Source organism: Melozone crissalis, unplaced genomic scaffold (genome assembly GCF_028551555.1).
Source record: "Melozone crissalis strain CALT ecotype California unplaced genomic scaffold, PUWL_Pcris_2 ptg000045l_1, whole genome shotgun sequence".
Classification (NCBI taxonomy): domain Eukaryota; kingdom Metazoa; phylum Chordata; class Aves; order Passeriformes; family Passerellidae; genus Melozone; species Melozone crissalis.
Window position 1 is genome coordinate 30,768,920 of NW_026535823.1, and position 19,453 is coordinate 30,788,372.

At 52.5% G+C, this 19,453-nt stretch overlaps 1 protein-coding gene across 2 annotated transcripts; it reads right to left on the reverse strand.

The window, feature by feature from the left end:
- Nucleotides 1–1,315: 1,315 nt before the first annotated feature.
- On the reverse strand, nucleotides 1,316–15,597 carry KANK4 (KN motif and ankyrin repeat domains 4). Of its 2 annotated transcripts, none has more exons than XM_054285815.1 (10): nucleotides 15,518–15,597; nucleotides 12,153–12,231; nucleotides 9,036–10,859; nucleotides 7,987–8,098; nucleotides 6,490–6,696; nucleotides 5,879–5,966; nucleotides 5,285–5,504; nucleotides 3,629–3,771; nucleotides 2,012–2,212; nucleotides 1,316–1,420 (listed from the first exon to the last, which is right to left on the reverse strand). In XM_054285815.1, the coding sequence occupies exons 2-10, from the start codon at nucleotides 12,166–12,168 to the stop codon at nucleotides 1,331–1,333; spliced, it is 2,901 nt and encodes a 966-aa protein (XP_054141790.1). In that variant the 5' UTR covers nucleotides 12,169–12,231; nucleotides 15,518–15,597; the 3' UTR covers nucleotides 1,316–1,330. The 2 variants fall into 2 exon arrangements, with proteins under 2 accessions (XP_054141790.1, XP_054141789.1); XM_054285814.1 differs by having other exon boundaries at nucleotides 15,097–15,589.
- Between the last annotated feature and the right edge of the window lie 3,856 nt (nucleotides 15,598–19,453).

Genomic DNA, 19,453 nt, shown 5'->3' on the forward strand with positions numbered 1-19,453 from the left:
GTGCAGGTGTGGGAAGTCACTCAGAAAAGTCACAGCCAATGGGGACAGGAACACACACAGGGAAAGGTTTAATTCATTTTATTTGTACATAAAGGAGGCATTTTGGGTTATAGATTAAAAAAAAAAATAAGGCAGATAGAAGTTTGAGATAGTGAATGCCTGGACTAAAAGTGTGAAGAAAATGAGCAGATGGCAGATCTCCATGGCAAACAGAGGTCAGGGCTGTTCTCCCCTCCCTGCAAGGATGGGGGCACAAGGCAGCTCAAGAGAATTTTGTCAGGATGTGAACTGACTGAACCACAACCAGAGTGGGCCAGAATTTACTTCTGCTTACAGAAAAAAGAGTAATTAGCTGATCAGGGAGATGTGGGTGTGCTCCACCAAAGCCAAGGGACAGTACCCAGTGGGTCCTGACGCAGCAGAACAAGAAAAGTGGGGCCTGAGCCCTGCCTCCCCCTCTGTCAGCAGAGGGATTTAAGGAAAAACCCAGATTTGGGGTGATGCTGGACCCTGTGGGTGCTCCGTGGTGGGGGAGACCCAGTCCCAGCACTTAAATCACAGCTTGGCTTTGCAGGAGCAGTTTGGGAATATGAAAACTGAGCAGAGGCAAAGCAAGGAGCAAACACAAAATGCTTCTGCCAGCAAAGGCACTGCACAGAGCTCTTGGACAACACCACCACACCCTGGGCTGGGAATCTGCTGGGATTCAGTGCCTGCAATGCCCTGCCCCACCCCACCGAGATGCAGAGCCTGTCATTGGGCTGCACTTCCCATCAGTTCCAACTTAATTAGGGAAAAATAACAGCCATATGGTAATTCCAGACCCAGGCACAACAATGTCTGCCTGTTTGGGTCTGGCATGCTCAAATATTTTCCTACAGCATTAATTTTTAATTCTTGCATCAAACCCGCATAAGCAAACATAAATAGGATTTTATGCTTTCCATAATCCATCCAGCTTGTGTTTGTTGTTACATACACTGAGCCATCGCTGCCTGCCACTACTTACAGAAGAGCTGATAATAAATATTAGGACACAAACTTACAAGTTAAATGAGATACAGTTAAGTAGTCGATTAAAAGGACACCCATAACAGGTTACAAAAAACTAAGTATTGGTTTTTTAATGTGCTGAGGGAGAGGAGAGGAGAGGAGAGGAGAGGAGAGGAGAGGAGAGGAGAGGAGAGTTGTTAGTGGTGCAGATCAGGGCTGAAGGAGGAGAATGAGGCACAGGGAGCATTATTCAGAGGTGCAGGGAGTTGCTGCCCTGTGCCCCGCTGCCCGGCCCTGCCCCAGCAGGGATGCTCAGGGAGGAGCGCTGGCTCCCAGCTCACAACGGGAGGGAGGGGCTGAGCTCGATGTGGGCTCGCAGGAGCGCAGCGATGTCCCCGTGGGCCAGTGACAGCGCCGAGTTCCCGCCCTGCAGGACACAGAGGGGACACATCACCGCCACAGAGTGAATTCCTGCTCCCTCCCCAGCCCCTCCCTCCCTCCGTTCCTCCCTGCCTCACAGTGAGTCACCATCCCAAACCCCCCTTTGGGCCTCAACCACTCCAAACTCGGCCCAGCTGTGCCTCTGCCCGGCCCCTGTGCCCTCCTGCACGCCTCAGATAAAATTATAGTTTAATTAGAAAATAATTCCATAATTCCAAACGCAGCCCTGTGGCCCAGCAGGAATTTCCACCCACTCCCAGCCCAGCCCCATCCCACACATCCCATGGAGAGGCTGCATTCTCAAGGAAGAGTTTACTGCTGCTAATTTCTTGGAGCAGAAGTTCTGCTGATTCCACATGCCCAGGAGTTCATCTGGGCTTTTTTAGGGTTACACCAGTCCAGTTTATGGCTGTCACAACCACCCCATGCACAGCTCAGCACCAAAACCAGGGGGTTTGGTTCAGAAAATGGACTGAAATCGGCACTTCTTCCCTTCAAGCCCACCCCCGGGGGATGCTGCCTGGAGATCCCAGCGGAGTTCGCCCTGCCCCGGAGCAGCGATGCTGAGGAGCCGCACCTTGTCCGTGAGGGTCACCAGGCAGCCGGGCTGCGCCAGCAGCAGCCGCACGATGTCGGCGTTGCCCTGGCGACAGGCCACCATCAGCGCCGTGCTGCCCTCCTCGTCCTGCAGGTTGACATCGGCCCGGCAGGCCAGCAGCGCCCGCACCATGTCGTCCCTGTCGTGGCTCACCCCCAGCATCAGCGCGGTCTGGCCGCCCTGCAGGGCCACGGGACATCATCATCATCATCATCATCGTAGTAGTAGTAGTAGTAGTAGTAGTAGTAACGACAACAACAACAACAACAACAAGTGGTAGTAATAGTAGTAGTAGTATATATAGTATAGTATATAGTAGTATATATAGTCTGATAATATTTACAAAAATATAATAATAGTACTATATATAATTATTTTATATATAATGGTATATATAATATATAATAGTATAGTATATATAATAGTATAATATATTGTTATAATATATGTTATATTATATATAAGTTATAATAATTATTATAACAGTTGTATAATATATAATTCTTATTAATTCATAATCATTATAATTAATATATATTGTGATCTGATGTTTACAATAATATAATAATAGTATAATCTATAATTATTATTATTCATATATATAATGGTATATGTATTATATTATATATATGGTATATATAATATAATAGTATATATAATTGTATAATATATTATTATAATATATTATATAATATATTATATATTACTATATAATAATTATAATAATATAATAACTATAATAATATTCTAATTATTATATATTATTTTGTATTGGTATTATTATTATATATTATTATTATTATTATTATTACTACTACTCCTACTACTACTACTACTACTACTACTATTACTATGACTATTATTATTACTATTGCACATATAGAATAATTGAATAATTTAGATTTGTCAAAGCTCTCTAAGATCACCAAGTCCAACCATTAACCCAGCCCTGCCAAGCCCACCCCTAACCCACGTCCCATAACCAGGTATCACAACATTGCATGTTATTATTGCATGGTACATATATGATAATAATTCCTATTAATATCGCATCCTATTGCATGTTATTATCAAATTACCCTGTGGCTCCTCAGCAGGTGTTGTGAGAGGCACCTGTTCACTTGTGGAAGGTCCTTGCAGTAGCCTGGCCAAACTGTCCAGCTGCCCCCAAATGTGGCTCCCCCCAAATCCTCCTGGGCAGTTTATTCAGGTCTGGACTAACTTTCACAGCAGTGTGGGAGCAGAGATGGGTGAGGGCACTCTCATCCCTAAACCAAAATGTGTGACTCTGATGAAGCTCACCAGCAAACCTGGGGCTCCCACGCCCTGGGGTTCACCCCTCGCTTCTCATTTCTGATTTTTGCCTCAGAAAAACTTGTTTGCAAACTTTCCAGCCTTTTTTTTAATTTCTCCATTTGCCCCAGCTGTCACACCCCTTCCCAGGGAGCTGCTGGGTGGCCACACTCAGATAAAGTTTATTTTGGAACGTTTGGGTAGCAGCAACTCCCACCCCATTCCTGCTGCCGAGCCTCAGCCTGGCGCTGCCACAGAAGGTAAGGAACCCCAATCACACCCCCAGCAGTTCCTGTCACACACCTGGGCAGCTCTCAGGTTGACATCCCCCTCCTGCAGCAGCCTCATCACCACCTCCATGTCCTGGCGGGTCTCGGGGGCCGCCAGCGGCGTCAGCATCACGGCCGTGTAGCCAGCACGGTTCTGCAGGTCCAGGCAGCACTTCCCTGCCGGGGATGGACCCGGGGGGGATCACCCAGAGGGAACAGGAAGGAGAGAGGGACTCATACAACATGTGACATATTCCCAGAAAAGGAGTTATTCCATAATGATACAGGACGGGGATTTATCTGTTTTGAATATCAAGGCTCGTGAGCACAGCATTAAACAGCCCCTGGTGCTACAGTTAATTACAACTGTTGAGGTCAACTCAATTAACTTTGAAGACCACAACAAATAGAAATTAAAGGGGGATAATTAATGCCTCAAGCACATGCTGGTTGGAGCTGTGGGCTGTTTGCTTTGGCTCCCGTGGCAAGGGAGCAGCAGAGAGACGCCCATCACCCAACGGGCTTGGAAAACATCCTGGCCTCGTTTCACTCAGTTTTCACTTCAAAGAGCCCATTTCCAGCTCCTCCACGAGGAATGAGCCGTGGCTGAGGGTGAGGGCTCGGCTCCAGCCTCACCCTGAGGAAGCAGCTGCCTCAAACCCTTCCCTGCCTCAAGCCCTTCCCTCCCCGCGCCTCTGCGGCAACAATCGGGTTATAGATGGGTATGATAATCTGCCATTTCCCAAACATTTCATGGATTGTCTGGCCCATGAGAAAAGGCCAAAGTGCCTCTATTCTCTCAGACCACGAGCACATTTTTGCCCTGTACAGGCTCAGCTGAGATTTTTGTTCTTTCATTGCAACACAAGCTGAAAGTTCAATAGTTTACCATGGGAGTTTTTCTGCGGTGCTGAGGGATTTTTTATGCTCTCAGGGGTCTGATCCTCCTGCCCCAAGCTATTATGTGGCTTTGGCTGCTGCAAGAAGCTGGGGAGCCACCCCATCCCACCTGGACTAGGGCCATGAGGGACATGCCTTCGGATCCAGCAACGCTGAGCCATCCCCAAGTCAGGCTGCAAAGCCCTCAAGATGTGTGAGGGCACTGATGAGCCTTCATGACAGCTGGGACCCCCAACCACATCCACAGGCCCAGAGCTGAGCTATGGGGGAGGATGCTGGTCTTGAGGTCAGCCAGGTCTCCTGGATGGACCTCAGCCCCATCCTTGCACTTTGGATGGATCCTGGGCCCCTGTTTTTCTCCTGGATGGACCTCAGCCCCATCCTTGCACTTTGGATGGATCCTGGGCCCCTGTTTTCCTCCTGGATGGACCTCAGCCCCATCCTTGCACTTTGGATGGATCCTGGGCCCCTGTTTTCCTCCTGGATGGACCTCAGCCCCATCCTTGCACTTTGGATGGATCCTGGGCCCCTGTTTTCCTCCTGGATGGACCCTGCCTCCATGTTTGCCTCCTGGATGGGGCCCTTGCAGGTAGGTGGCTGCTGGTCCTCAGCCCCACCTCTGTCCCATCTCCTTTAGCTCCTGCCTGAGTTCTCTGGGAGGACCCTGGCCCTCCTTCAGTGTTTGCCATGTCTGGGACTGTCCATGTCCCCCTGTTCCCCGTGCAGCCAACCCTCATGGGACCACGACCCCGTGGCAGAAGGCGTGGCTGAGCAGAGTGGCCGTTCCTACCCGTGTCCAGCAGGAGCTTTGCGACCTGGAAGTTGGAGTGGGACACACTGTAGTGGAGAGCTGTGTTGCCATTCCTGTCAGGCAGGTTCACCACGGTCTCCAGGAGCTGGGGCTGGATGTCCCCCAGCGCCTCCAGGTACGCTGCCACCACCTCCGGCCTGGAAGCCTTGTGGCTGGACACCTGGAACCACTCCTGGGAGATGGAGCCCAGCACAGGCTGCTGCAAACACAAAGTGTCACTGTCACTGTCACTGTCCCTGCAGAGCGTGGCTGCCCCAGCTCCTGGCCCCACCCCGGCAGCACTCAGCCTGTGGGTTTGTGATTGCTGCTACAACTTGAGGGGGAAAGGAATTTCCTGTGGTAACTTGGATGAGTAACCAGGCAAAGCCTTCCTCTTTCTTTTTTATTTTTTCCCTCCTCTCTTCCTTTCTTTTTGGCTGTTGTAAAACTGACTCAGATGTCACCTCACCCCCCTCTCCTCACAAAGCTGTCCCAGAGCACAGCCTGCAATGTGCCACAGGGATAATCTCATCCATTAAAACATGAACAGAGAGCATGAACCGTGTCCGAAAAGGGACTGGGAAATATCTGTACCAGATGCTGGTTGCTTCTGCTGCTGATTTCTGGGAGGTGTTCACTGAGGAGCTGGCAGGCAGCAAGGAAATCTTCGGAGGGTTTGCATCTAAAGGGAAAAGACTTTTGTAAATCCACCATGGGACAGGAGATATTGAACCAAGTAGGACAACACAAGCAGATTAGGTTGGAATATGTTCAACACATTTAAGTGTTTAAATTATTGGACACAAGTTGTCCCATTGACTTGACACAGATTTTAGGTACAAAGCCAAGCACTTAAGCAGAGGTTTGAGCCCAGAATCACAGATTTATATGGCCAATTTCATCTATTACAAAAATCCTTAAGGTGGCTAAAAAAAAATCTTATTCCTGAACCTGCAAAGAACTTTACCAAAAAACTTTCCATGAGAGGGGAGAATGAGCTAACTCACCAGACATGACTCAGTGTAGGGTCTGAATCAATCCCCATTAGATTCTGTGGTAAGTCAGAAAATATTTATCTCTTTAAAGCCTTCTCCCTTTCCTGCAGAGGTCCCAATGCTGTTCCACCAGAAGAAGCCCCAGCCCAGCCCTGCAGTCCCGTGTCCTGTGGCTACCATGGGTCAGTCACCACCTGGTGTCCTGGTTACCTGTGAGCCTGGTGCTGAGAGCAGGGAGCTGCTCCTGCTGATGCCTCCTGCTCTTCATCATCATCATCATCCTCATGCTTCTCCCCTGAGGAAGGCCCTCTGCTTTCCCTTCCATCCTGCTCAGGCTCCACGTCCCCGGCTCTGTCCTCGGTCTCGGTGTCACTGTCCTCACAGCTCGTGTCCTCTTCACTTGACGTTGTCTCGTAGCTATTTGAGGACACCACAGGTTACTCCCTCCTTCCCCAGCCACAGCCACGGGCCTGACCGAGGCTCATTGCCCCCAGTGGGCGTTGGGTGAAGCACAGAGTGACAAGCAGCAAGTTACAAGGTGTGAGCCGCAGCCGAAGTCGGGGTTAGTCTGTCTTTGGCTCCTCAAGCAGCAGGAGGGTGGCAGAAGCAGTTAATGAGCAGCAGGCAAGGTTACTGCAGGGTTTGGAGGGATGTCCATCACATCCCTCGTGGATCTGCAGCCTGGGCAGGGGCTGAGAGCTGCCTCCCTGCTGGGAGCTGCTGGCACGGTGGCAGGGTGGCAGCAGCACGGCCCCCCTGGCAAGGAGGGACTCGAGGTGGCATCGGCAGCCTCGAGGAGCACGAGACAAAAGCTGTGTTTGCACAGCTTTTGGGCTGAAGTCTTTTGGGCTGAATCCATCATTCCAGCAGCCCTGATGGAGATCTCTCCTCTGGTTCTCTAAAAGCATTAATATTAATAATGTCTTCCACAAAATAGAATGTTCACTCGGATGGACCCCATAACTTTCTTCAAAGGAACCAAGACTCCTCCAGTCCCTACAAGTGGTACCCATTTGGCATTTCCCAGCAGATGAGACGTCAGGGCAGCAGGGTGTGAGCAGAAAGCAGCACCCAGGCTGGCACACACAGCTGCCTGCCCACCCAGGGACAGTGACACGTGTCCTGCACTCTCTATTCCAGCACACATTCACCTCAGCAGGAGCTGCTGCCTCTGCTCAGCTCACAGGCCAAGGAGTTGGATACTGGACACACCTGGAATGGGGAGCACAACCTAAAGCCTCCTTCACCCCAAGGTAATTCCTAATTTACCAAAACAGTCTCTTCCCAGGCCCTGCACCAAATGCTGTTGGCTTTGCTGGAGCATGGGGGCAGGTTAGTGCAGCGTGCTCACCAGGCAGTGCTGGCCTCCTCCAAAACCCACCAAGGGCAGTGGCAATCTTCCCAGGGAATCTTCCCATGGAATATTCTCACCTTCCCCAGCTGGGTTTGGGATGAGGCCCCACGAGAAGGTGTGCAGAGAGTGTCAGCCCCCAGCGTGTCCCCGCTGCCCTGAACACTGCACCACCCTTCCTTAACAGGGTTACTCACGGGTTATCAGTGCTGCATTAAAGAAGGGAGAAAAGAGGCTCTGTTTCAACTGGCCTTTTAATCAGGAGGGGAAAAGAGGGGGAAAAGAATGACTTCTCCAGCAATACAGAGGATATTCCACGTGAAAAGGCAGCTTTTGTCTTCTGAATGGATGCTTACCCACCATTTACCCCAACAAACTGGAGATTCTTTTTGGTCCCATTGCCTCCTGCATGGAAACCATAACCTTTCTTTTTCATGATGGATTTAAGACTTGTGGTTGGAGAGTTTTCTACCAAAATACAAAATAATAGATTAATTAAGCAGACGTGCCATAATTAGCAATCATTATTCCCAACCTCAGCAACAAGCCACAAATCATAATTGTAAGCATCTTACTTCATCTTATGAGAGTCTTTTGATGTCTTGCAAAACTACAGAGGCAGCTGGCTACAACCTGAACCTGCCCTGCCACCCTTAATACATGTCTCAAACATCTCCAGGTCACTGGGAATATAAAGGAAGTGACTGGGAATTATGTATTTGTCCTATGAATATATGTAGATTTTACTGGTTTGGTTTTTGGGTTTTTTTTCCCCAGGAGCTATGTATTGGAAAATTCCTACATAAATCTGCTATAATACTACATGGATGAGTTTTTCCATTGGACTTTGAATAGTGTCTATATATTAAGGAATAAGTCACTTATCTATTTGCAAGTCCCTTCCCTCCCTCCCCCAGAGAACAGGCATTGGATTCCCATCTTCATATAAGCTAAAATTATTTTAGATGAAGATCTGTCAGTGGGGATAGGTCTTTTCCCAGCCTGGTTGCTCAGTTTTTTTGACTGGTTTAGGTTCTGGAGAACTCCACACTGATTTACCCCAGATAAGCACCAACCTCATATTCTTGCAAACTGAGATGTGCAACCCGAATAAAAAGAATGTTTATTTGATGGAACAGCCACCAGTGTGGCAGCTTTTGGAAGCTGATCCTGCATATAAACGAGCCACTGCTTTATGAGCTCCTACGTCATTTTGTTTGCTTTTTTCCATGTCAGATCCATAACCCGTGCTGTGCAGAGATTTGCCTCTCTCATCATGCTTTGTCGAGACTATTCCTGATCTGACTGACAACAACTGTTCCACCACATCCCCCCTGCTCCACGCTGGAATAAATGGGAAAACATTTGGCCTGGACACATCGAAGCCTGTGCCAGTATTATTTACCCAACTGTTGATAGTGCGTGTTGGAATTCTCCTTATCCACAGGGCCTTGTGAGGAGTAGGCAGAGAGCAGGGAGTTCAGGGAATTAACTAATTGGTTCTGGATGGAGCTGAGCTTGGAGGCCGGCTGCTTGATGGCGCTGGCCAGCTCGGGGTAGCTGTGCTCCAAGCACAGCCACTGCTCCTGCAGGAGCTCCTGGATCTTTTTCACATATTGGCCAATGGGGTCAACAGCCGGGAGCTCCTCATGGCCAGGAGCCCCTTCCTCCTGCAGCCCTTCCTGAGGTTCATCTTCTCCAAAGCCCGCCTTGCTCTGGGCCGCGCTGGGGCCGAGGGAGTTCTGGTGGTTCTGGTTGTGGTCTCCGGGGTGCTCGTGGATCTGCAGCTGGCTGAGGCAGGGAGCAGGAGGTCCGGCCTCCACGCTGGCCTCACCAGCACGTCCCTGTGCCAGAGCGCCCACCGGGCCCTGCTCCCTGCATGCCTCCCCGGCCTGGGCGCTGGTGCTCTCTGCCCGGAGGGTGCCACAGCCGACGGATCTGGTGGAGAGTAGGATGTTGACGTTGATGCTCTTGTCCTGGGTCTGCCGGAGCCCCGTCCCCTGGGAGAGCTCAGTGTTCACGGCGGCGTCGAGGTGCTGCAAGGCCCCGCTGCCCCGCCGCCTCTGCAGCTCAGCCTCCCTGGCCTTCTCCTGCCACAGCTGCTCTTCCAGCTCAGCTTTGGAGCTGGCCAGCAGCTTAATGCTCTTCTCCTTCTCCTGGATCTCACGATCCTGCTGCTCCAGCACTGCCCTGACCTGCTGGAGCTCCTCTTTCTTCTTGGCCAGCTGCTCCTCCAGCTCAGCGACCTGCTGCTTCAGCGCCGTGACCCCGCCGGGCTCTCCATGCTCAGGGGCCTGGGGAGCACTGCTCTCCTTGTCCCCTCCAGCTTGGACATTCCTCTCCTCACTTTCCTTCAGCACGTTCAGATCCATCTCGCTCACACTGAGCCCCCTTTCCGCAGGGCTCACGCTCTCCTCCGCCAGCCGGAGGGCAGCCGGTGCCGCTGCCTCAGCCGTGGCCAGGTCGGAGCCATCGGCGGCATCGCCCTCCTCGGCCCCGCTCTCCACCAGCACCTGCAGCTGCTGGCTCTGCCAGGGGGGCTGCAGGGGCAGAGCCCCGCCGGGCTGCCCCACGGAGCCGTCCCGCTCCATCTCCCGCGGCGGGGCTGAGCCGCTGCCCTCCGAGCTGGGCCGGGAGGCGCTCTGGGTGCCGTGGCAGGCTTGCGGAGGGCTCCGGAGGGGCGAGGGTGCGGCCGGGGGGCTGTGGCCGGGGGGCAGCGCCTCGGGCATGCTGGAGGCTCGCAGCAGCTGCGGCCGCGCCCTCAGCGCGTCCTGCGGCCGGGCCAGCTCCGCCTGAGGCCAGCCCAGCTCCGCCTGAGGCCAGCCCAGCTCCGCCTGCCGCCGCGCCTCCGCCAGCAGCGCCTTCCTCCGGTAGCTCGGCTCCTCGGGAGCTGCCCCGGCCGGCAGGAGGGCCCGCGGCGGCTCCTCGCCCAGGGACGCCTTTCGCTGAGGGAAGGAGCAGGTGGAGGTCCAGCTCTTGCTGGGAGCGGCGGTGGAGCAGCCGCGGGAGCCGCTCTCGGGCAGGCTGAAGTTTCGGGGCAGGGTGTTGAATTTGGGCTGCTTGGCTCTGCGGTGGATGTGCACCCGCCTGATGGTGTTGCCTTTCTCGATGTCGTCCACGTACTTGAGGAAGTCCAGGTCCAAGTGGAAGCCGTAGGGTGTCTCCAGCGAGTAGGGGAGGCTGCGGGGCTGCTCCCGGTCCCCGTCGGGTTTGGGCGGCTGGCCATCTGCTGAAACACCCCCCCCGGAAAAAGAAGAAATTATCCAATTTTGAAAAAAAAAAATTGTTTAGAGCAGGGGGGAGATGTTTTTTCTCTTTTCATCTCAGTTTTGGGCAGGCAGCTCATTATCGTGGTGAAGCTGTGCAGACACAGTGACACGCACCAAGCTCTGATCTGGTTTTCCAGAGGTGCATCAGGTAATTGTTGCACTGAGGAAGCCAAAAATTTCCTGAAATCATGGCTCTAATTGGCAATTAAGCAAACAGCAGGCTCTGCAGGCAGAGCTACGTGTCTGTGTAGGTACAGAGAGCTGCCTGGTGGATAATAAATCCAGCTCAATAATAGAATGTGGGATCAATCTATGACAATGACATTCTTCAAGGCATTTGGTTTGGTTCGAACTTTTCAGCGGCATAAGCAGCGCACACCAAGCAGGAAAATCATTGCCTCGCTTCACCTGCAGCCACCAGGTCACAAATTATTCCTTGAAAATGACGGCTCTGGGCAGAGGCTGCTGCTCGGAGCCGCAGCCATGCAGAACACGCATCCCAAGGTGACCTGCTCGGCTCCAGCACAGCTCCTAACTGAGGCAAATCACCACTAAATGGGTGTCACTGTGTCTGCCCACCCAGCCAGCACAGACAAACAACAGCTCTCCACCAGTCTCCCACTTTAACACAGCCATCTCCAGCCTGCAAACAGTCACAGCCCCCAAATTTCCACCTTGAGGGGGTTAACAGGTAAATTTCTGCACTTTATGGAGCAAGTCCCTGAAATCACAGTGGTGTGGGCTGCTCTGCACCTCTGAGCACACGAGTTGGGCTCAGTGAGGAGGAGGAGGAGGCAGCAGGGCCCATGGCTGACCCCTTTGTCTCCACCCTGGAGACAGCTGGAGAGGACCAGGACAACTGGGAGCAGATTGTGGTGCTGCTCAGCACAGAGCATCACTGAGATGCTGAGGGGCTGCCTGGGTGGGGAGCAGCACGTGGAAGGCAGAGGAAGGACAGAGGAAAGACACCACTGGGGTCATCCCAGGGCACGGGAGCACAGCTGGAGGGTGGGAGCAGGGATCTGTCACAGGGCATGGGAGGACAAATATGTGCTGATCTAGAGCTGGGACCTGCTTTGCTGTGGTTTTTAAGAAATCTGCATGATGATGAATGATGCATTTTTCACCTCTTGGCCCCACACCTACAGAACAGGTTATTTACAGCATTTCTGGTAAGGAAATTACTCCAGGGCTTGGTTGGGGGTCTTTCTAGAGGAATAAATGAAGAAATAAACATCCTGTAGGTTCCATACCTTCTGTCCTCTCCATGGTGGGATCTAACTGGGCTGTCACTTAAGCATCTTCTGACAAGGACTGAGGAGTCGCTTCACCCTTGAAAAAAAGAAATGGATACTTCTAATTGAAAAAAATAACAAAGCCATGTGAACTTAATCTCTCCTTAAAGCCTTACAAACCTTCAAAGGCCACCCCCCTCCCACTTCCCATCCTCTGCAGCCCAGTGGTGTCCAAGGCTTTGAAGCTGCTAAAATCAATAGCTCCTTTTCCAGAGGCAACAACTTGTGCTTGACAGACACATCCCAGGGAGCTGGTCCTGGTAAAACATCCCCTGCATTACAGAGGGTTTGAGTGCCAGCAAGGACAGACAGACATGTGGGATGGCTTGAGATCGATGGCACAGACTCCTGAGAGTGGAGATATCCAACTTGATAAAAGCTCCCTGTCAACAGGGATATAAACTACACACAGAAATGACTGGTTTGCCTTTATTTTAAAATCCATAACAATCAAAATTTATGTTGAATCTCGCTCAAATGATAGCCATTACTTCAGAGCACGTCCCTACTGTTTAAAAGTAGGGATGTGCTTCACCAAATTGCACTGGACCACAGACAAATTGCTTTCAGCTCAGGGAACAACTTCAGGGGATCTACCACAGCCAACAGTGAGATCTTCACATCATTTCTGGGTACCAGAAATGGTAACACATTTCCAGCTCCTTCCCATCACATGGACACAGATGAGACCCTCCTGGAGCACGAGGAATTAAGGCTGGGAACGTCCAAGAAAGGTCCTGGGTGAAACTTCTCACCTCCAGATCCTTTAGAAAGGCCCAGGGAGAAGGCAGGGAAGGGTGAAGGAGGTTGGAGCAGTTGGACATCACAGCTTGAGGCTCCCTGGCTTGTGTGAGAAGGACAACAACGCTCCAAGTGAGAAGATCTGGTTTCAATTTCTGCTACAGAGGATGACGGGGGAGTTTCCTGAACAGTAGGTTGTTTGTTGATGATTCTCCTTACAGTATCTGGTTTGGTTCCTGGCCAGAGACGGCCCCACAGCTGCTTGGAAGTCCATCCCTGCTCCTCCAGTGCATCCCTGAGCTACACAACACCCTCAGGGCAGGACCAGCAGCACAGAGCCTGTGCTGAGCCAGCCCAAGCTCACACCCATCTCATGGACCAAAACAACAGAGTCTGAACTCATTTTCTGTGTGCAGAGCTTTGCCTCAGCAGGAGTTTCAGCACTGACCACAGACCCGGAGCTCCCCAGGAAGGGGCTCCAGCTGACCCTTACCTAAGACCAGCTAAAAATGAAGTCAAATCCTGCTGTATTGTTACCACAGGACATTGCCACGTCCCTGGAAGTGTCCAAAGCCGGTTTGGACAGGGCTCTGAGCACCCTGGGATGGTGGGAGGTGTCCCTGCCCATGGAATGAGGTGATCTTAATTGCCAACCCTTCCAACCCAAGCCATTCTATGATTCTACAATGAATACTTTGAAAGATCAAAACCTTTTAAAGAAACAATCAATTGTCAATCCCATGGGCACGTTTGTGGTCAATGTAGAGCCTTGATGAGAAGTCAGGAAGGTCCCAGCCCAAGGAGAACACCAAAGCTCCCCAAAGCTCCTGCAGGGTCACGCTGGTGCCCACCCAGCACCTTGTGAGCTCCTGGAAAGCTGCTCAAGTGCTCTCCAATAAACCACACTCCTTCTACAAAGGACAACTCCTTCTGTCTCCTCCTGCCAGAGAACAGCACGTGCCAAAACAAACACCAACCTCTTTCTCAAATGTTGTTTCTTCCCCTTAATTTTCCGACTGCAGCCAATTCCAGCCTGACCAGCTACACTCCACTCTTCTAGGTCATTTATTCAGAAGGAGGGGGGGGAAGCCAGTGAATAGGATGGTTTTTAATATCTGGATAATTGCATTTGGATCATTTATGAGCTGGCTGGGTCCCAGCTCTGCGGCCCAAATTGATACTACGACTACTCTCCTTTGACCAATCTACTTCAAAATCGCCTCGTAAAAGGATGCTGGATGTCCCCAACCAGCTTGCTGATGTTCTCCTGCCCCCTCCGGGGCAGCTCAGGCATGGAGAGGATGGCTTAGAGCCAAAAATGTGCCTCTTTGGACCCCACAGCTGCTCTCCCATGCCTGCCCCCAAGAAAAATGAGATTAAAATATGAAAAATCATCTGCCAGAAGTAGCAGACCCCTACACCCAGGGTCCATAATTTGAGGCAGGGTAATAGTTTTAGGTGCATCCCCATCCTGCTGAAACCTGTTAGCCTGACCCTCTGCCAGGTTCTACACTTGCTGAGTTTTCTCTAGTAAATGAAATTGAAGAACATTTCTTTTTCTGCCCATGCATCGCTGATCCTTACCTTTGCTACACAGTGGGGAGGATTAATCCAGATTGGAATTAGGCTGTTTTTCTCAAGGCAGGAATAAGTGCATACAGAAATGGAAATGGAGAAGCCAAATATGTGAGAAGGCAACATCACAGAGCAGAGTGGTATTATTCCCGGGGGCAGGGACAATGCACTGTCTTTTTAACCAGCCTGGACTCAAGCACTGGCTCTTTACACTCACATTTAACCCCTCTCTCACTCCATCCCACTTGCCAGGCAATGTGAGCAGCTCCCCCGTCCACCCCAGCCAGCAGGAAGGAGAGCACCACAACACCCCCAAACATTTAAATTACAAATGAACTCAACCACATACCACAAATCCCCACAAAATCCATTCTCCCAGAACGTCTTGCTAGTAATTTTAACTGGGAGACAGTTAACCCTGAGCCTATAAACAACAAGATAACCCACCAGCACGTTAGCACAGTCTGGTTAGCTGTAACACAACGCGATCTGAGCTCTGCCTGTCTGTTCTCCTGCACTGCAGCAGCAGCCCCAGCACTTGGTGGTGAAAGGAAAAACTGGTTAGCAAAGCATTTTGTCAGGTTACCTGCTCAGGCGGGCACCCACAAACCCCCCGGGGAGCAGCAGCTCTCGCCTCCCTCCACAGCATCTTCTCCCATGCGCAGGGCTCGGAGCAGCGAGCGCAGCGCGGCTGGACCCCAGCCTGCTCCAGCAGCCACAAACTTGGTCAGCTGAGCTGTGACCTTGCTCAGAAAGCAAACACAAGTTTAAACCAAGAAGCACAAAAGAGGGATTGATTTTCCAGCAGAGCAGCCCACGGCTCTCGGATGACCTTTGCGAGGACAGTTCAATCCCGGTGCACAAAACGAGTTACTTTTCCATGGAATAGTTCTTTTTCCCAGAAAACATCGAGCACCAAGCGCTGCCCAGGCTGTCGAGGGGGGTGCTGCCTTATCAGGGCTGATAACTGAAGAGAGAGTCAATAATTAACGGCGTTGCTGCTGTACCTGATGCTGCGGCTGCAGCGCTCCGCATGCCGCACCTCCGGGCTGGAGCATTAGCAATTCCAGGAGCGCCTCTCCCGAGGAAACGCAGCCGCGACTCGCCGGCGGCAGCCTGGGGGAGCTGCAGGAGGGCTCCGTGTCCCCAGATCCCCCGTGCGGAGCAGGCACAGCCCCCTGTCCCTGTCGCCGTGTCCATCCATCCGCAGCGCCCCGGGATGGGCGGCGCGGGCAGGGGTGTCCCGGTGTGGACAGTGGCACTCTCCGCATCAAACTCTCCAGCCCTCGGCTCTGGGGTTATCCATCCCAACTGCCAACTGGCAGACACTGGCACAGGCTGCCCCGAGAAGCTGTGGCTGTCCCTGGATCCCTGGAAGTGCCCAGACCAGGTTGGATGGGGCTTGGAGCAGCCTGGGGTAGTGGAAGGTGTCCCTGCCCATGGCAAGGGGTGGAACGAGATTTAAGGGCTTTAAGGTCCCTCCCAACCCAAACCAGTCTGGGATTCTGTGATTTCGGGCAGGGTGGCTCAGTGATGGGCAGAGTGCCCGTCCCAAGCCTGTCCTGAGCTCCTGCATTGGCATTCCCCTCGGGCATCCTGGATTGCTGCCCCTCCAGGCTGGCAGCAGGGACAAATCCCTCAGTCTCTGCACTGAACTCGCCACAGCCTCATGCTTGCAAAGGCCAAGGGCTTCAGGGCTGCAAAACTCTTCCAGGGCTGGGAAAGCAAATCCTGGGAAGTGGAGGCATCCCCTGGGAGCTGGGGGCTCTGCTGGGGGCTCTCACCAGGGACTCCCATCACAGAGCAGCCCCAGCACCTTTCCCATGGCAGAACGAGCAGCACAGCCCCAACCTCATGCTGGGGAGGAAAACCGCATCTTGTGGTGTGTGAGAGCAGAGCTGCTGGCGCTGCTCCAGCTCCCTGCACTCCCCAGCCGGGACTTTAACACATTAACTTTGAAGAAAAGCAGACAAGTTTTGCCTGTGCAGGAAGCAGAGTATCTGGAGGCACAGAGAGCCAGCAGGGTTTGTCCTTTTGCCAGCCCCTCCCCGAGGCGCGGATGGGTTAAACTTCCTACCCGAGGAATGAGGAATCATTGAAATTCCGCCTTTCCCAAACTCTGCCTTTCCCAAACTCTGCCTTTCCCACGCGGCTCCGTCCCACCCCGCGCGGGGCCGTGGCTTTCTGCTTTCACAAGCAATTACTGAGCCTCAGCTTCCAAACCAGCTCCAGGGCACGCTGGCTCCTTTTCCCTTTTCTGCTGAATTCCTCTGCTTTAGTTACGCTCGTGTGTCTCTTCTGAGCCGCTTGTGTTCTCCAGGCAAAGCAGCACAACAGGAAAACACACGTATTTCTATATGGTGCTGATTTTAAAGGCACTCTGAGAGAATTGTTGGGTTTTCCCACTGGACAGAGCTAGCAGGAAGCTTTAATTTGGAGCATTTCCTCATTGCAATTACCCACATACGAGCTACAGTTGTTCCCACATTTAATCCCTCCGGAACTGAAGAAGTCTGTGACCCCTTAAATAAGCTTTTAATCGGGAGCTACGAGGGGAAGGAGTCAAAACACGCAAATTAATTAATTATGGGCTGGTGCTTGATGGATTTACATCCAGCCTCTGATAGCTTTGCCCAAGGGGGTTGCTGCAGGATGGGAAATGGGGAAGGGGCTCACCAAGACTGTCCCCCAAGCATGAGAACTGAGGTCATGGCCTGCAAGTGCTGCTGCTGCTGCTGCTTCACATCAGGCACCGCAGCTGCCGGGGGGTTTGCTCTGCTCCCATGGATGAGAGGAACCAGACGGCTCTGAAGCGGCTCAAGAGCCATCCCATCCACCCCCCTGGCCACCCCTGCTGCCTCCCTGATGCTGGCAGGGCTGCTGCCCTCCCTCCCCACAGAGAACCCCTGTGGGACGGCAGGGTTGGGCTTCACCCCCTCTCCTCTCCACCACGGGTCCATTCAGGTTGGAAGGGACAATTAGATCATCCAGGGCCACCTCCCTGCTCCAGCAGGGTCACCCCAGAGCACCCTGCTCAGGAGTGTGTCCAGAGGGGTCTGGAATATCCCCAGTGAGGGAGAGACTCCACAGCCTCTCTGGACAACCTGCCCAGGGAAGAAGCTCTGCCTCACGTTCAAGTGGAAATTCCCGGGCATCATTTTCTGCCCATTCCTCTTGTCCCATTGCTGGGCACCACTGAGCAGAGCCTGGTCCATCCTTGTCCATCTGACACCTCCCTCTGGATACTTATACCCATGGATGGGGTCCCTTCCCACTCATCTCTTCTCGAGATAGACCAGGCCCAACTCTCAGAGCCTTTCCTGGAGATGCTCCAGGCCCTTCCTCATCTCCACAGCCTCCACTCGGGAGCTCTCTCTCGTCCTGAGAAGCCCAGAGCCGGACACAGCACTCCAGATGTGCCCCACAGGGCTGAGCAGAGAGGCAGGATCACCCCAGGGTGACCCACAGACAGAGCTGGCACCCAAAGGGTTACACCCAAACCTGCTCCATCCGGGCGGTCTGGATTGCACAACAGCCCCGGCTGCAAATGGACATACCAGGAATAAAAATGGCCTCTCGGGGAATATTTGTTGTAGGGATTTTTCAATTCTGTTTTCACTGCAAAGGAAGAAAAATAAGCCACTTCCAGTCTGCTGGGGACGTGCACACGGGTGGGATCTCTGCTGTGATCCTCTGCCCGCTGGCACAGCCACGGGAAGGAGTTTCCCTCCAGGAGAAAAGAAAAAGGAGATTTGAAAACTTTGTGGGATTAAATAAATACCTAGTTAAATAAAAGCAGTTTAAAGTCCTGGTTTGCACTGCAAGGAGTTGTCATGAGGTTTCCCTAAGTGAGAGCAAACAGGGTTGCTGCTGGATGAGATCTGAATCCTGGGAGCCCACCAGCCACCTTCCCATGGGTGTCTGGCATCACAAAATCACCACTGCCAGTGGTCCTGTGCCCCACAGCACCCCTTGGAACAGCAGCTTGAGGGGACAGAAGGCAGCTGAGCAGACCCAGAATTAAAGTGGGGACACCAGACAATGCCTGAGGCGCTGCTACAAACCCAGCAGCACCAGGAGGGAAAGTTCCCAAGCTGGATCCATCCCAGCCTGCAGCCACAGAGCTGGGCAGGCCTCCCTCTGTGCTGAGGCACAGCAGCACTGGATTTAGGATGCAAAACCTGTTGCTTATGGGAAGAGCCTTCAGCCTGGGGCCAGTGGATGGTGATGACAATGGGACCTTATTGCACCCCAAGAGGAACCTCCCTCAGCTGCTGCCTGCCCGGGGCATCTCCAGAGCAGAGCTGGGAGCTGGAAGCAATTTGGGAGTGCTGGAGAGGGACGAGCTCTCCCTGCAACCCATCAGCTCGAGGCTGATGATGGAGAGGTCCAGGCTGGCTCCCACCCCCTCTGCACAAAAAGCAGGGAGGAGGAGCAGCTGGGGCTGGAGCTGGGGGCTGTGCACATGGAAAACATCCTGGAGGCGTGTGGGGCCTCCCCGGGGTCTGAACCGGAGGGTTCACAAGGAAGCTGAATAATCAACCCTGCACCACTCCACAAAGGAGGGGATCCCTTTCAGCAGCCCCTGGGTGTGCAACCCCTGGTACTTAACCAGCCATTTCAGGCCTTTTCCTTCCCAAAGTCTGTAATAAAGCTGTGTGCATTCTGATTTTATTAAAGCTGCTCGTTGCTGTCTAATAAATGTTATGAGCTTCCTGCCAGCATTTCCATTAGAGACGGGTCAGACCTGGAGGTATCAGATATCCAAACTCTCTCCCTCCTCTCTGGCTTACCAGGAGGGGAAAACGATCACATTCACCCCCTCCTCTGATAACCTCTTTTCTGACTGACCTTCAGCTCATTCCAGCCACAGACTCACAAAAGCCTTGGTCAATTCTTGTGATTTTATCCCGTGCCTTGAAAGCTGTGGTGTTTTCCCTAAA

What these genes read in the sequence shown, in the direction of transcription:
- KANK4 (XM_054285815.1), bottom strand. An exon ending in GCAGAAGCAACCAGCATCTG is followed by an intron (nt 5,505 to 5,878) that starts GTACAGATATTT and finishes TTGTGTTTGCAG; the next exon opens with CAGCCTGTGCTGGGCTCCAT. An exon ending in TCAACCTGAGAGCTGCCCAG is followed by an intron (nt 2,213 to 3,628) that starts GTGTGTGACAGG and finishes GTGGCCCTGCAG; the next exon opens with GGCGGCCAGACCGCGCTGAT.